The following is a 17,358-nucleotide window of genomic DNA, read 5'->3' on the forward strand; positions in this document are numbered from 1 at the left end:
TCAAGTCTGAGTCACTTCTAACATGGTAAGACTGTTGCTTTCTACTTATAATCTATTTACCTGCGCTGATATTTAGAAAATGCCCTCAGAGAAAAGCTGGGATGAAGTTGAGCTCATCTCATATGTTTACCTTCTCTCAGTTGAAGTCCATTAGTCCTTGCCTGCATCAGTTATTCTCCAGTGACTCCATACAGGTTTTCAATATTTTTTGTCTATCATTTCTACTTATTTTTAGTGGGAGATTAATCCAGTATGAGTTTTATTATCATGGCCAGGAACAAATGTCCATCTGCTACTTTTCTTCAACTGTTTTTTTTTTTTCTTGACTATAATATTATATTTTCAGTGTTGTAAAACATGTTGAAAATACCAAAAAAAATACTTTAGGAAATTAAAATTACCCATAACACTTCTACCCAGATATGTTTTCATTAATCACATAATTTTTTTAATTTTAAATTTTAGTTGTTATAAAGTTATCTCTGTGCACATAATTTAAAATGCCAAGTAGCTCTGAAAGTTTTGTTGTTGTTGTTGTTTTTAGCAAAAACAGCAGTCCCTAGACCTCATTCCTTGCCTTATATTCTGCTTCCCAGAGTCACCCACTTTCAGCTCTCTTGTTTTTTTATTTCTCCACATAGGTATAAAGCAAATACCTCTACTATTACTTCTTGATTAAAAAAAAAAAAATTCCCGCAGTTTTAGGTATTACATATGGACTTATTTTGGAAGATGAGGATTTAGCTGCCTCTCATCTGTTCTTTTCCCTCTTGATCTCATCATATACATCTACACATACCATTCTTTTTTTTTTTTTTTAATTTATTTGACAGACAGAGATCACAAGTAGACAGAGGCAGGCAGAGAGAGAGGGGGGAGCAGCCTCCCCGCAAGCAGAGAGCCTGATGTGGGGCTCGATCCTATGATGCTGGGATCATGACCTGAGCCGAAGGCAGAGTCTTTAACCCACTGAGCCACCCAGGTGCCCTACACATACCATTTTTAACGTCCTCAAATATAGTTAGATTTTTGGTTAAATCAACATACAGTATTGGTATTGTTATGACTAAGATATATTGTACCATAACTACTTTTCTTTTTTGCATAGTATTTTATTTGCCCTTTAGTGAGTAATTACTTTTTGCTTTGTTTTTCATATAGTTGTTTCTAGTTTGCTGCATATTATCCCCTAAATATGTTTATCTTTTCTTGGAGCATCCCAATACATTAGGTATTATATTGGTATAATCTTGGAAGCATTTCTTTGGAATCCCTCTGACCTCCAAATTAGACAAATTTTTTCTTTGGACTCCTGTAAAGATGTCATCCTGGCCTCTCCCTTAACTTGTCCTACCTAATGTTAGATCTCTTACTGCTTTGTTTTTCTTGATATATTCCCACATTTTACTGGCATTTGTGAGGTGTGTGTGTGTGTGTGTGGAGGGGTGGTGTGTAAGAGAGAGTGGGAAAGAGACCATATGTGGTAGAAAATTGCTACTGTCCTTCAGCATCCAATTTTCCCTTCCTCTTTTTTAGTAATAGACTCTCCACGTGCCCACCATTGGTTTGGGTTGGCACATGGCAGTCTGCTGGGAAACTACATTCCCAGCTTCTGTTTTGCAGCTGGAGGTGGCCATGCGAATTGAATAAGTTAAATCCAAAGTAAAATAAATATTCATGTGGTTTTTACTTTTTTCTTGCTTAATTGAATTCTGATTGACATATAAAAAATTGTATATATTTAAGGTATACAACATGGTGATTTGATATAAGTATACCTTGTGTATTGATTATCACAATCAAGCCAATTGACATATCCATCAGCTCACATACTTAACAGTGTGTTTGTGTATATGAGAATGTTTAATTTCCTAGCAAATTTCAAGTATACTATAGATTATTAACTGTAATTAACCATGCTGTAGATCTGTAGAACTTATTCATGTTATAACTGAAGGTTTGTACTTTTTACCAATGTCTTCCCATGTCCCCCCCACACTAGCCCCTGGCAACCTTCATTCTACTGTCTGTTTCTTGGAGTTCAGCCTTTTTAGATTCCACATGTACATGATGCGTACAGTGTTTGACTTTCCGTGTCTGGCTTATTTTACTGAGGCAGAGGATAATGTCCTCCAGGTTCGCCGCACTGTCGCAAATGGTAGGATTTCCCTATTTCTTAAGGCGGATAATATTCCAATATATATGCCACATTTTCTTTACTCATGTACTGATGGACACTTTGTTTTCATGTCTTGGCTACTATGAATAATGCTGTAGTGAACATGGAATACAGCTATCTCTTCAAGATACTCATTTCATTTCATTTGGATGTAAACCCAGAAGAGGAGTTGCTGGATCATATGGTAGTTCTATTTTTAACTTTTTAGGAACCTCTGTACTGTTTTCCATAATGGCAAGACGAATTTCCAGTCCTACTTATAGTATACAAGGGTTCCCTTTTTCTACATGCTTTTACCAGAATGTGTTATGTCTTAACTGTTTTATAATAGTTGTATTAACAGGAGTAGATGGTATCTCATTGTGGTTTTGAATTGGATTTTCCCTGATGATTAGTGATATTGAGCACCTTTTCACATACGTGCTTACCATTGGTATGTGTTATTTTGAGAAATGTCTTTTCAGTCCTTTTCCTCATTTTTAATTGGTATTATTAATTAATAGAAAATTAATTTGCCCGTTTTTGCAATAAAGTTTTATGAATTCTTTATATACTTTGAATATTAACCCCTTATCAGGTATATGGTTTGCAAGTATTTTCTATCATTCCGTAAACTTCCATTTCATGTTGTTTATTGTTTCCTTTGCTGTACAGAAGTGGTTTGGTTTGATAGAGTTCCACTCATTTAGTTTTGATTTTGTCTCTTATGCTTTTGGTGTCATATTCAAAAATTCCTTGTCGTGATGTATATGCTCTTTTATGAGGAGGTCATTCAGGTGTTTTGCCCTTTCCTCCATTGTTACTGTTTTGGTTTCTAGAAGTTCTTTATATGTTCTAGATACAAGCCCTTTGTTAGTAATGTGTGTTCTTAATTTATCTCGTCTTTCACTGGTTTGTCCTTTCACTAAATGGCATTTTTTGGGAAGAATGGAAGTTGTCAGTTTTATTACAGTCCAATTTATTTAGTCCTTTTCTATATAGTCTAATTTATAGTGTTTTTTGTATCCTGTTTAAAAAAAAAATCCTAGGGTCATGATAATTTTCTTCTTTTGTTAATTTCTAAAAGCTTTATTGTTTAATTTTCAAATTTAGACCTGCAGCTTATCTCATAAAGATGTTTCTGTATGGCATGAAGAGGAGTCATTTTATGTTTTCTGATTTGGTATCTAGTTGACCCTTCCTCATTTATTTAAAAAACCGTCCTTTCCCACAGCTCTGTCATGCTATTTTTATTGCAAATTGACTATCTATATATGTATTTCAGAACACTTAAATTATTCCATTGATTTCTATGTTTTTACTATTATGGTACTTCTTAACTGTAAGTTTTTAAGTCTTGATACACAGTAGATCAAGTTTTCCCATCTTGCAAATTCAAGAGAAATCTGGCTAGTTTTTACCCCTTTTCATTTCCATATAAATGTTAGAGTAGGCTTCTCGAAATATGTTGTTGACTTCTTTAGTATTAAATTGAATATTTAGATTGGAAGAAATTGATATCTTTACAATATTCACTCTTCTAGTCCATGAATATTTATATCCTCACATTTGTCTAGGTCTTTTATTTCTTCTCAACAGCAGGGTTATAGTTTTCTGTATAGAAGTATTTTAAAAACTTGTTAGGTAATTCTAAAAATTTTATACGTTTTGATGCCACTGTTTTATTCATCTCTTGAAATTTTATTTTATAATTGTGGCTCATGTATAAAAGTAGAAATATAATTCACTTTTGTATATTGACTTTATATTCAGCAGCTATGCTAAGTTCATTCATTAATTCTAGTAATGTATCTGTAGTTTCTGTTGATATTTTATAAACACATGATACTGTGTTAAAACAGTTTTATTTTATGTTTTCTGATTCTTATGCTAAATCTTCCAGTAGAATCTTGATTATAGAAGTGCCCTGTTCTTAACTCAAGTCTTTTTTGAAAATATCCATTATCAGAATAAGGTATTCTTTTCTAGTCTTGTTTTATGAAGAGTAATGAAATGTATCAAACTCTTTTTCTTAACCAATTAAGATGATTGTATGATTTTTCTTCATTATATTATTGTTGCAAATACCAATGATTGATTTTAAACAAGTTTATCAGTATTTTCACTTTTTTTATTGTTACATGCCTTATAAGTTAAGGATTTCGTTTGTGATTTTCTGATTGTAAGTGAATTCCATTGTCATATTCTTTTGGCCATTTAGATTTCCTTCTTTATAAATTGTATTTATATTCCTTGCTGTTTTATGTTGCATTGCCTGTATTTTTCATGTGAATTTTTATCTGTTGTAGATTACTTTTATCTAGTATATCATCATAGCCTTTTTCCACATGCTCCGAATTCACTTATGATGCTTTTTTAGGTCATGCATATTTTAAAAAAAATTTCCATGCAAGTTTATCTTTTTCTTTATATATTTTCAATTTTCTTTAGTGGGTAAAAGTTTTCCCAAATTTTTAAATCAGGTTGATAGACAACATATGCATGTATGTGAGTGTGAATGGGCATGCACACATGTGTAAGACATTTAATCTAATTGGAAATATAACAATTTTCTGGATTATTTTTTGATAATTATTTCAAACAAATTTTAAGCTCATTTTATATAACTGGGTATTTTGATTAGAATTGTATTAAATTTATATATTGATTTTTAGAATAATTTTTATGCTACTAAATTCAGGAGTTTGTTTATCTTTGCACTAATCTTATATTGTGTTTATCAGTAACATTTTCTTTTATTCATTTAAGTTCTTAAAGGCTCTTTTTTGTAAAATGTTGCCTTTTTTAAACCATCCATTTATTTATTTATTTTCATTTGAATTCAATAAATTAACATATTGTCTATTAGTTTGAGCTCAGTGATTCATTAGTCTTATATAATACCCAGTGCTCTTTACATCAGATGCCCTCCTTAATGTCTACCACCCAGTTACCCTGTTCCCCAGCTTCTCCCCTCCAGCACCCCTCAGTTTGTTTTCTGTGATTAATGTCTCTTAGGGTTTGTATCCTTCTCTGATTTCGTCTTGTTCTATTTTTCCTTCCTTCCCCTATGATCCTCTGTATTCTTTTTTTTTTTTTTTAACTTTTAAAGTACTGTTTATTAGGGATTAAAAACATTCAAAATGGTCATTTTATTATTTTACAAATACCCTACAAAGGCATTTAATCTGAGAGAAGTAAAATCAGAAAAAATAATTTTTTCTTAGAAATAACAATTTTTTAAAATTTATTTATTTATTTTTATAAACATATAATATATTTTTATCCCCAAGGGTGCAGGTCTGTGAATCGCCAGGTTTACACACTTCACAGCACTCACCCCAGCACATACCCTCCCCAGTGTCCATAACCCCACCCACTTTCTGAACCCCCCTCCCCTCCAGCAACCCTCAGTTTGTTTTGTGAGATTACGGGTCACTTATGGTTTGTCTCCCTCCCAATCCCATCTTGTTTCATTTATTCTTCTCCTACCCCCTTAACCCCCCATGTTGCATCTCCACTTCCTCATATCAGGGAGAACATATGATAGTTGTTTTTCTCCAATTGACTTACTTCGCTAAGCATCATACCCTCTAGTTCCATCCACGTCATTGCAAATGGCAAGATTTCATTGCTTTTGATGGCTGCATAGTATTCCATTGTGTATATATACCACATCTTCTTGATCCATTCATCTGTTGATGGACATCTAGTTTCTTTCCATAGTTTGGCTATTGTAGACATTGCTGCTATAAACATTCGGGTGCAAGTGCCCCTTCAGATCACTACGTTTGTATCTTTAGGGTAAATACCCAGTAGTGCAGTTGCTGGGTCATAGGGTAGCTCTATTTTCAACATTTTGAGGAACCTCCATGCTGTTTTCCAGAGTGGTTGCATTCCCACCAACAGTGTAGGAGGGTTCCCCTTTTTCCACATCCTCACCAGCATCTGTCATTTCCTGACTTGTTAATTTTAGCCATTCTGACTGGTATGAGGTGATATCTCATTGTGGTTTTGATTTGTATTTCCCTCATGCTGAGTGATATGGAGCAATTTTTCATGTGTCTGTTTTGGATTATTTGTTCTTTGGTGTTGAGTTTGCTTAGTTCTTTAGATTTTGGAAATTAGCCCTTTATCTGATATGTCATTTGCAAATATCTTCTCCCATTCTGTCAGTTGTCTTTTGGTTTTGTTAACTGATGATCTTGATGAAATACCAATAATTCATTTTTGCCCTTGCTTCCCTTGCCTTTGGTGATGTTCCTAGGAAGATGTTGCTGCGGCTGAGGTCGAAGAGGTTGCTGCCTGTGTTCTCCTCAAGGATTTTGATGGATTCCTTTCTCACATTGAGGTCCTTCATCCATTTTGAGTCTATTTTCATGTGTGGTGTAAGGAAATGGTCCAATTTCATTTTTCTGCATGTGGCTGTCCAATTTTCCCAACACCATTTGTTGAAGAGGCTATCTCTTTTCCATTGGACATTCTTTGCTGCTTTGTCGAAGATTAGTTGACCATAGAGTTGAGGGTCTATTTCTGGGCTCTCTATTCTGTTCCATTGATCTTTGTGTCTGTTTTTGTGCCAGTACCATGGTGTCTTGATGATGACAGCTTTGTAATAGAGCTTGAAATCTGGAATTGTGATGCCACCAACTTTCGCTTTCTTTTTCAATATTCTTTTGGCTATTCGAGGTCTTCTCTAGTTCCATATAAATTTCAAGATTATTTCTTCAATTTCTTTGAAAAAAATGGATGGTATTTTGATAGGAATTGCATTAAATGTGTAGATTGCTTTAGGTAGCATAGACATTTTCATAATATTTATTCTTCCAATCCAGGAGCATGGAACATTTTTCCATTTCTCTGTGTCTTCCTCAGTTTCTTTCATGAATACTTTATAGTTTTCTGGGTATAGATTCTTGGCCTCTTTGGTTAGGTTTATTCCTAGGTATCTTATAGTTTGGGGTGTAATTGTAAATGGAATTGACTCCTTAATTTCTCTTTTTTCTGTCTTGTTGTTGTTGTAGAGAAATGCAACTGATGTCTGTGCATTGATTTTATATCTTGACACTTACTGAATTCCTGTACAAGTTCTAGCAGTTTTGGAGTGGAGTCTTTTGGGTTTTCCACATATAGTATCATATCATCTGCGAAAAGTGATAGTTTGACTTCTTCTTTGCCAATTTGGATGCCTTTAATTTCCTTTTGTTGTCTGATTGCTGAGGCTAGCACTTCTAGTATTATGTTGAATAGCAGTGGTGATAATGGACATCCCTGCCGTGTTCCTGACCTTAGCGGAAAACCTTTCAGTTTTTCTCCATTGGGAATGGTATTTGCAGTGGGTATTTCATAGATGGCTTTGATAATATTGAGGTATGTGCCCTCTATCCCTACACTTTGAAGAGTTTTGATCAGGAAGGGATGCTGTACTTTGTCAAATGCTTTTTCAGCATCTATTGGGAGTATCATATGGTTCTTGTTCTTTCTTTTATTAATATGTTGTATCACATTGATTGATTTGTGGATGTTGAACCAACCTTTTAGCCCTGGAATAAATCCCACTTGGTTGTGGTGAATAATTCTTTTAATTTACTGTTGAATCCTATTGGCTAGTATTTGGTGAGAATTTTCGCATCTGTGTTCATCAAGGATATTGGTCTGTAGTTCTCTTTTTTGTTGGGATCCTTGTCTGGTTTTGGAATCAAGGTGATGCTGGCCTCATAAAATGAGTTTGGAAGTTTTCCTTCCATTGCTATTTTTTGGAACAGTTTCAGGAATAGGAATTAGTTCTTCTTTAAATGTTTGGTAGAATTCCCCCAGGAAGCCATCTGGCCCTGGGCTTTTGTTTGTTTGGAGATTTTTAATGACTGTTTCAATCTCCTTACTGGTTATGGGTCTGTTCAGATTTTCTGTTTCTTCCTGTTTCAGTTGTGGTAAATTATATGTCTCTAGGAATGCATCCATTTCTTCCAGATTGTCAAATTTGTTGGCGTAGAGTTGCTCATAGTATGTTCTTATAATTGTTTGTATATCTTTGGTGTTTGTTGTGATCTCTCCTCTTTCATTCATGATTTTATTTATTTGGGTCCTTTCTCTTTTCTTTTTGATAAGTCTGCCCAGGGGTTTATCAATCTTATTAATTCTTTCAAAGAACCAGCTCCTAGTTTCGTTGATTTGTTCTATTGTATTTTTGGTTTCTTTTTTGATTTTATTTATTCATTTATTTGAGAGAGAGAGAGCACAAGCAAGAGGAGAGAGAGAAGGAAGCAGGCTCCCCGCTGAGCAGAGAGCACGATGTGGGGCTCGATCCCAGGACCCTGAGATCATGACCTGAGCTGAAGGCAGAGGCTTTAACCCACTGAGCCACCCAGGCGACCCTGTTTTTTTGGTTTCTATTTCATTGATTTCTGCTCTGATCTTTATGATTTCTCTTCTCCTGCTGGGTTTAGGGTTTCTTTCTTGTTCTTTCTCCAGCTCCTTTAGGTGTAGGTTTAGGTTGTGTACTTGAGACCTTTGTTTCTTGAGAAAGGCCTCTACCACTATATATTTTCCTCTCAGGACTGCCTCTGTTGTGTCCCACAGATTTTGAACCATTGTGTTTTCGTTATCATTTGTTTCCATGAATTTTTTCAATTCTTCTTTAATTTCCTGGTTGACCCATTCATTCTTTAAAAGGATGCTGTTTAGTCCCATGTATTTGGGTTCTTTTCAAATTTCCTCTTGTGATTGAGTTCTAGCTTCAGAGCATTGTGGTTTGAAAATATGCAGGGAATGATCCCAATCTTTTGATACCGGTTGAGACCTGACTTAGGGCCAAGGATGTGATCTATTCTGGAGAATGTTCCACGTGCAGTAGAGAAGAATGTGTATTCTGTTGCTTTGGGATGAAATGTTCTGAATATATCTGTGATGTCCATCTGGTCCAGTGTGTCTTTTAAGGCCTTTATTTCCTTGTTGATCTTTTGCTTGAATGATCTGTCCATTTCAGTGAGGGGAGTGTTAAAGTCCCCTATTATTATTGTATTATTGTTGATGTGTTTCTTTGATTTTGTTATTAATTGGTTTATATAGTTGGCTGCTCCCACGTTAGGGGCATATATATTTAAAATTGTTAGATCTTCTTGTTGGACAGACCCTTTGAGTATGATATAGTGTCTTTCCTCATCTCTTATTATAGTCTTTGGCTTAAAATCTAATTGATCTGATATAAAGATACCACACCTGCTTTCTTCTGATGTCATTAGCATGGTAAATTGTTTCCACCCGCTCACTTTGAATCTGGAGGTGTCTTCAAGTCTAAAACGTGTTTCTTGTAGGCAACATATAGATGGGTTTTGGTTTTTTTATCCATTCTGATACCCTGTGTCTTTTGATTGGGGTATTTAGCCCATTAACATTCAGGGTAACTATTGAGAGTTATGAATTTAGTGCCATTGTATTCCCTGTAAGGTGACTGTTACTGTATATTGTCTCTGTTCCTTTCTGATCTACTACTTTTAGGATCTCTCTTTGCTTAGAGGACCCCTTTCAATATTTCCTGTAGAGCTGGTTTGGTGTTTGCAAATTCTTTCAGTTTTTGTTTGTCCTGGAAGCTTTTAATCTCTCCTTCTATTTTCAATGATAGCCTAGCTGGATATAGTATTCTTGGCTGCAGGTTTTTCTCGTTTAGTGCTCTGTCTGTATTGTTTCTTAAATTCCACCTGTGAGTGAGATCTCATAATAATTGTCTTTCTCTGATTGACTTATTTCAGTTAGCATAGTACTCTGCAGTGCCATCCATATCGTTGCAAGTGGCAAGATTTCATTTTTTGATGGCTGAGTAATATTCCATCGTGTATATATACCACATCTTCTTTAAACATTCAGCTGTCAACAGACATCTGAACTCTTTCCATAGTTTGACTATTATGGATATCGCTGCTATAAACATTGGTGTGCAGGTGCCCTTTTGGATCACTTCATTTGGATCTTTGTGGTAAATACCTAGTAGTGTGATTGCTGGTTGTAGGGTAACTCTATTTTCAACTTTCTGAGGAATTTCAATACTGTTTTCCAGAGTGGCTGCACCATCTTGCATTCCCACCAAGTGTAGGAGGGTTCCTCCTTCTCCACATCATTGCCAACATCTCATTTCCTAACTTACTAATTGAAACCATTTTGATGGGTGTGAGGTGGCATCTCATTGTGGTTTTGATTTGTATTTTCCTAATGCTGAGTGATGTTGAGCATTTTTCATGTATCTGTTCATCATTTGCATGTTGCCTTTAGAGAAATGTCTGTTCATCTCTTCTGTCCATTTCTTGATTGGATTATTCGTTCTTTGGTTGTTGAGTTTGATAATTTCTTTGTAGATTTTTAGATACTGGCCCTTTATCTGATAAGAAATTTGCAAATATCTTTTCCTATTCTTTCGTTGTCTCTTGTTGACTGTTTCCTTGACTGTGCAAAAGCTTTTTATCTTGAAGTCCCAATAGTTCATTTTTCCCTTGCTCCCCTTGCCTTTGGCAGTGTTTCTAGGAAGAAGTTGCTCTGACTGAGGTCAAAGAGGTTGCTGCCTGTGTTCTCCTCAAGGATTTTGATGGATTCCTGTCTCACATTGAAGTCTTTCATCCATTTTGAGTCCATTTTTGTATATGGTGTAAGAAAGTGATCCAGTTTCATGCCTCTGTATGTGGGTGTCCAATTTTCCCAGCAGCATTGTTGAAGAGACTATCGTTTTTTCATTAGATATCCTTTCCTGCATTGTCAAAGATTAGTTGACTGTAGAGTTGAGAATCTATTTCTGGCCTCTCTGTTCTGTTCCATTGAATATGTATCTTTTTTTGTGCCAGTTTCATATTGTCTTTGTAGTAGAGCTTGAAGTGTGGCATTGTGATGCCCCCAGCTTTAGTTTTCTTTTTCAACATTCCTTTCACTATTTGAAGTCTTTTCTGATTCCATACAAATTTTAGGATTGTTTTTTTCCAGCTCTGTGAAAAAAGTTGATGGTATATTGATAAGAATTGCATTAAATGTATAGATTGCTCTAGGTAGTTTAACAGTATTTGTTCTTCTAATCAGTGAGCATAGAACATTTTTCCATTTCTTTGTGTCTTCCTCAATTTCTTTCATGAGTGTTCTGTAGTTTTCAGAGTAGAGATCTTTTACCTCTTTGGCTAGGTTTATTCCAAAGTATGCTAAGGTTTTTGGTGCAGTTATAAATGGGATCAATTCCTTAATGTCTCTTGCTTCTCTCTCATTGTTATTGAATAGAAATGCAAGTGATTTCTGTGCATTGATTTTTATATCCTGCCACTTTGCTGAATTACTATACGAGTTCTAGAAATTTTGGGCTGGAGTCTTTTGGGTTTTCCATGTAGAATATCATGTTTTCTGCAAAGAGTGAGAGTTTGACTTCTTACTTTGCTGATTCAGATGCCTTTTATTTCTTTTTATTATCTGATTGCTCAGGCTAGGACTTCCAGTCTATCTTGAACAATAGTGGTGAGAGTGGGCATCCCTGTTGTGTTCCTGACTTTAAGGAAAAAGCTCTCAGTTTTTCCCCACTGAGAATGATAAATTATAAATCACTGGGCTTTTTATATATGGCTTTTATGATAGTGAGGTATGTTCCCTCTATCGATACACTTTGAAGAGTTTTAATCAAGAAAGGATGCTATATTTTATCAAATGCTTTTTTTTGCATCAATTGAGAGGATCATATGGTTCTTGTCTTTTATAAATGTGATCTATCATGTTGATTGATTTGTGAATGGGGTATCCCAGGAATAAATGTTAGTTGGTCATGGTGAACAATGCTTCTAATATGCTGTTGGATACTGTTCTCTAGTATTTTGGTAACAAGTTTTTCATCCATGTTCATCAGAGATACTGGTCTGTAATTCTCCTTTTTGGTGGGGTCTTTGGTTTTGGGATCAAGGTGAGGCTGGCCTCATAGAAAGAGTTTGGAGGTTTTCCTTCCATTTCTGATTTTTGTAACAGCTTCAGAAAAATTTGTTTTTTTAAATGTTTGGTAGTATTCCCCTAGGAAGCCATCCAGCCCTGGACTCTTGTCTGTTGGGAGATTTTTTTTTTATTACTGCTTCAGTTTCCTTGCTTGTTATTGATCAGTCTGTTCAAGTTTTCTATTTCTTTCTGTTTCTGTCTTGGTAGTTTATACATTTCTAGGAATGCATCCATTTCTTCCACATTGCCTATTTTGTTGGCATGTAGTTGGCTCATAATATGTTCTTATAATCGGGACGCCTGGGTGGCTCAGTTGGTTAAGGCACTGCCTTCGGTTCTGGTCGTGATCCCAGCATCCTGGGATCGAGTCCCACATCGGGCTCCTTGCTCATCAGTGAGCCTGCTTCTCTCTCTGCCTCTGCCTGCCACTCTGCCTGCTTGTGCACGCGCGCTCTCTCTCTCTCTCTCAAATACTTAAATAAATAAAATCTTTAAAAAAAAAAATATATGTTCTTGGGGCACCTGGTGGCTCAGGTTAAGTCACTGCCTCTGCCTTCAGCTCAAGTCATGATCCCAGGGTCCTGGGATTAAGCCCCACATCAGGCTCTCTGCTCAGTGGGGAGTCTGCTTCCCCCTCTCTCCCTGCCTGCCTCTCTGCCTACTTGTCATCTCTCTCTCTCACTATATTACCTAAATAAATAAAACCTTTTAAAATTTTAAAAAAATATATGTTCTTATAAATTATATTTTTTCAGTGTTGGTTGTGATATTTCCTTTTTCATTCATGATTTTATTTATTGGGGCCCTTTCTCTTTTCTTTTTTACTAATCTGGCCAGGGGGTTATCAATCTTATTCTTTCAGATAACTGGCTCCTAGTTTCGTTGATCTACTGGTCTTTTGGTTTCTTTTTGTTGATTTCTGCTCTCATCTTTATTAATTCTCTTCTCTTGCTGTGTCTAGGCTTCATTTGGTATTCTTTCTCCAGGTCCTTTAGGTGTGGTTAGGTTGTGTATTTCAGACCTTTCTTGTTTCCTGAGAAAGGCTTGTATTGCTATATACGTTCCTCTTCAGATGGCCTTTGCAGCATCCCAAAGGTTTTGACCAGCTGTGTTTTCATTTTCACTTATTTCCATGAATTTTTCAAATTTCTTTAATTTCCTGCCAGACAGATTCATTCCTAAGATGGTCTTTAACATCCATAAATTTGAGTTCTTTCCAAATTTCCTCTTGAGATTGAGTTCAAGTTTCAAATCATTGTGGTCTGAAAATATGCAGGGAATGATCCCAGTCTTTGGGTACCAGTTGAGACCTGTTAGGTGACCCAGTATCTGATCTATTCTGGAGCATGTTCCATATACACTCGAGAAGAATGTGTATTCTGTTTCTTTGGGATGGAATGCTCTGTGAAGTCTGGAATATCTGTGAAGTACATCTGGTCCAGTGTGTCATTCAAAGTCCTTGGTTCCTTGTTGATCTTCCTCTTAGATGATCTCTCTATTGCAGTAAGTGGGGTGTTAAAGTCCCTTACTATTATTGTATCATTTAATGTGTTTCTTTAATTTAGCTATTACTTTGGTTATGTAATTGGCTGCTTCAATATTAGGGCATGAATGTTTACAACTGCTAGAATTTCTTGTTGGATTTCCTTTAATTATGATACAGTGTCCTTCCTTATCTCTTATTATAGTCTTTGCTTTAAAATCTAATTTGTCTGATATAAAGATTTCTTTTGCTGCTCATTAGCATGATAAATAGTTTTCTACCCCCTCACTCTCTATCTGGAGGTGTCTTTGGGTCTAAAATGAGTCTTTTGAAGACAGTATATTGATGGTCTTGCTTTTTTTTTTTTATCTGATATGATACCCTGTGTTTTTTGACTGGGGCATTTAGCCCATTTACATTCAGAGTAACTATTCAAAGATAATAATTTAGTACCTATGAATTGTAATACCTATAAAGTCACTGTTTCTGTATATCGTCTCTGTTCCTTTCTGGTTTCTGTTTCTTTTGGGCTCTCTCTTTGCTTAAAGGATCCCTTTTCATATTTCTTGCAGAGCTGGTTTAGTGACTACAGATTTTTTTAGTTTTTGTTTGTCCTGGAAGCTTTTTATCTTCATCTATTTTGAAAGACATCCTTGCTGGGTAGTGTTCTTGACTGCATATTTTTCCCATGTAGCACCATGAATATATCATGCCAATCCTCTCTGACTTTCCAAGTCCCTGTGGATAGGTCTTCCACCAATCTAATGTTTCTACCCTTGTAGGTTATGGGCCTCTGATTCCAAGCTGCTTTCAGCATTTTCTCTTTGTTTCTGAGCTTTTCAAGCTTCACTATTGTGTATCGAGGTATTGACCTATTTTTATTGATTTTGAGGAGTGTTCTCTGTGCCTTGTGGACTTGAATGCTTGTTTCCTTCCCCAGATTAGGGGAGTTTTCTGCTATAATTTGCTCTAATATACCTTCTGTTCCCTTCTCTCTTTTTCCTCTTCTTCTGGGATTCTAGTTATTCTAATACTGTTTTGCTTTATAGTGTCACTTATCTCTCAAATTCTCCCCATCGTGATCCAGTGGTTTTTTATCTCTCTTTTTCTCAATTTTTTTATTTTCAATCATTTGGTTTTCTATATCACTTATTCTCTCTTCTGCCTCATTTGTCCTAACAGAGACTCCATTCTTGATTGTATCTCATTAATAGCCTCTTTTATTTTGATCTGATTAGATCTTAGTTCTTTTCTACCTCCAGAAAGGGATTCTATAGTGTCTTCTCTGCTTTCTTCAAGCCCAGCTAATATCTTTATAGTCATTATTCTGAACCTTAGTTCTGACATCTTACTTACATCTATACTGATTTAGGTCACCGGCAATCAGTACTGCCTCTTGTTTTCCTTTTTGAGGTGAGTTTTACCATCTTGTCCTTCTGTGCATAGATGAATGAGAGAACCAAATACGAAAATGGCAACAACAACCCCAGAGGAATATACGCCAAACAAATCAGAAGAGACCTATAACCAAAAAAGAGAGAAAGAATATAATCAGACAGGTGAACAGAACAAAGTAATACACTGCTGTTTATATTTTGGTCTGTTTGTTAGAAAACTAAATCCCAAAATTGTAAAGAAAGAGGAACTTATATAGGTACAAAAATAAAATACACTGAAAGGATAGAATGTAACAATAAAAATCAAAATTAAAAGACAAAAAAAGGAACAAATATAAACAGATAACCAGAACGGAGCGATACACTATATCTTGGGTGTGCTTTGATCTGTTTGTCAGAAGAGACTGCTTCTCAAAATTGTAAAGAAAGGAAAATATATATATATATACACACAAAAATAAAATTAAATACAATAAAAGGATAGAATGTAACTGTAAACATGAAGTTTTTTAAGATTTAAAAAATGAGTTGATAAAATAAGAAAATTGGTTGAAAACAAAAGAGAAAAAAATTAAAATTGGAAGACTTATAAGAAGGAATCATGAGAAAAACACCATGATTTCTATATATTATTTCACCCTGCACTGGAATTTTGCAGTTCAGTGTGATCAGTAAATTTGGTCTTGGCTGGATGCTCTCGCTGATCTTCTGGGGGAGGGGCCTGTTGTACTGATTTTCAGGTTTCTTTGTCCTAGGCAGAGTTGCACCACCCATGCTAGGGGGCCAGGCCAAGTAAGCTGTGCTGGTTGCTCTATGTGGCTTTTGTTCCCTGAGGGCTCTCCAACCCCCAACTTTAGAAGATGAGAGTGAAAATGGCAGCCTCCTAGTCTCCAGCCCCAGGGCCCAAAGCTATCGCCCTCAACTCCTCAGTGTGCCCTTGGGGAAAGCAGTCCATTACTCTTGTCTCCCTGGTTTCCATCCATATTGCATGCTCACCCAGCTTGTGACTGTGCATTTCTTTCTTTTAAAAAAAAATTTTTTTTTAATGTTTTATTTATTTGTCAGAGAGAGAGAGCACAAGAAGGGGGATGGCAGGCAGAGGGAGAGGCAGACTCCCTGCTGAGCAAGGAGCCGCATGTAGGACTTGATCCCAACGTGAGCCTAAGGCAGATGCTTAATAGACTGGCTACCCAGGCGCCCCATGACCAAGCATTTCTATCTCAGGCATGGGACCCTACTTTGAGTCTCCAATCCCTGTAGACTCCTGTAGTGCACAGCCATGCTTCTCCTCCTGGTAGAAGCGGGGGTGGGGGGGGGGTGTCTCACCATAGTTCTGCAGCTTCCTGGGCCCCTGCAGTTCGTAGTTTATGGCAATCCCAAGCTGAAAGCTCATTCTGGGGCTCACTTATTGCAGCCGGCTTTCCCATTCAGATACCTGGGAACTCTTCCGCACTCAGGCACCCCTGTTCTTTCTGTGACCCTGGAGGTCCCGAAGTCACTCTGTCCCACCTAAGATTCTGGCCACTTCACCACCTGAGCATTTTTCAGTCAGGATGTCCCTCACTAGAACAGACTTCTAAAAATTCTGATTTTGAGCTTTGCTGCCAAATCACTTTCTGGGGGTACCGGCTGGCTCAGTGAGTTAAGTGGCCGCCTTCAGCTCAAGTCATGATCTCAGAGTCCTGAGATGGAGCCCCACAGTGTGCTTCCTGCTCGATGGGGAGGCTGCTTTTCCCTCTCCCTCTGCCTGTTGCTCTGCCTACTTGTGCTTTCTATCTCTCTGTCAAATAAATAAATAAAATTTTAAAAAATGAAATTAAATAACAAAATTAAAATAAATCACTTCCTAGTAGCCAGCTTACGGAGGCTGTCTACCCCCATGCTTTAACTTCCCATATATTGCCTAAGTTCACTTCTCCGCACCTCCCACCTTGCAGAAAGGGGCTGCTTTTCTATTTGTAGAATTGCAGCAATTCTTTCCTTACATCTCTGGTTGAGTTCACAGGTGTTCAGAATGCTTTGATAGCTGTCTAGCTGAATTCCTGGGACCAGACAATACTAAGGTCTCCTAGTCCTCTGCCAGAATGGAAAACTGGTAAATTGATTGTTACACAATGCGTGTATTTTTGTCTTTATAATGGATGACATATTTTTCCTGTTTCCCTTCTAAATTATTATTTCCGGTTAAAGTAAAGCTATTCTTTCTTTCTATGTGTCTCTGTAAAATTTTATATGCAGATACCTCACTGAAGTATTTTTTTAAATATATAGTTTTCCCCCTGAGATCTTAGATCTTCCAAATGTGAGGGTTATATCATCAGTGATTAAAAACTAGTGGTTTTTTTGGTCCAGTATTTATTCTGATTAGTTCTTTTTCT

General features: G+C 36.3%; 1 protein-coding gene across 7 annotated transcripts in view; it reads left to right on the forward strand.

Annotated features, from left to right (window-relative positions):
* Positions 1-17,358, forward strand: part of NEK1 (NIMA related kinase 1) — a 216,186-nt gene that overhangs the window by 154,235 nt on the left and 44,593 nt on the right. Inside the window, exon 27 of one of the 7 annotated variants that reach the window (XM_032332567.1) lies at positions 2,046-2,111. The exons of the other annotated variants lie outside the window; for them this stretch is intronic. Coding sequence (XP_032188458.1) covers positions 2,046-2,071 — 26 coding nt within the window. The 3' untranslated portion in view covers positions 2,072-2,111. Of the gene's footprint in view, positions 1-2,045; positions 2,112-17,358 lie in introns of those variants that run through there. 7 annotated transcript variants of the gene reach the window in all.

Source organism: Mustela erminea, chromosome 2, assembly GCF_009829155.1.
Source record: "Mustela erminea isolate mMusErm1 chromosome 2, mMusErm1.Pri, whole genome shotgun sequence".
NCBI classification, from domain to species: domain Eukaryota; kingdom Metazoa; phylum Chordata; class Mammalia; order Carnivora; family Mustelidae; genus Mustela; species Mustela erminea.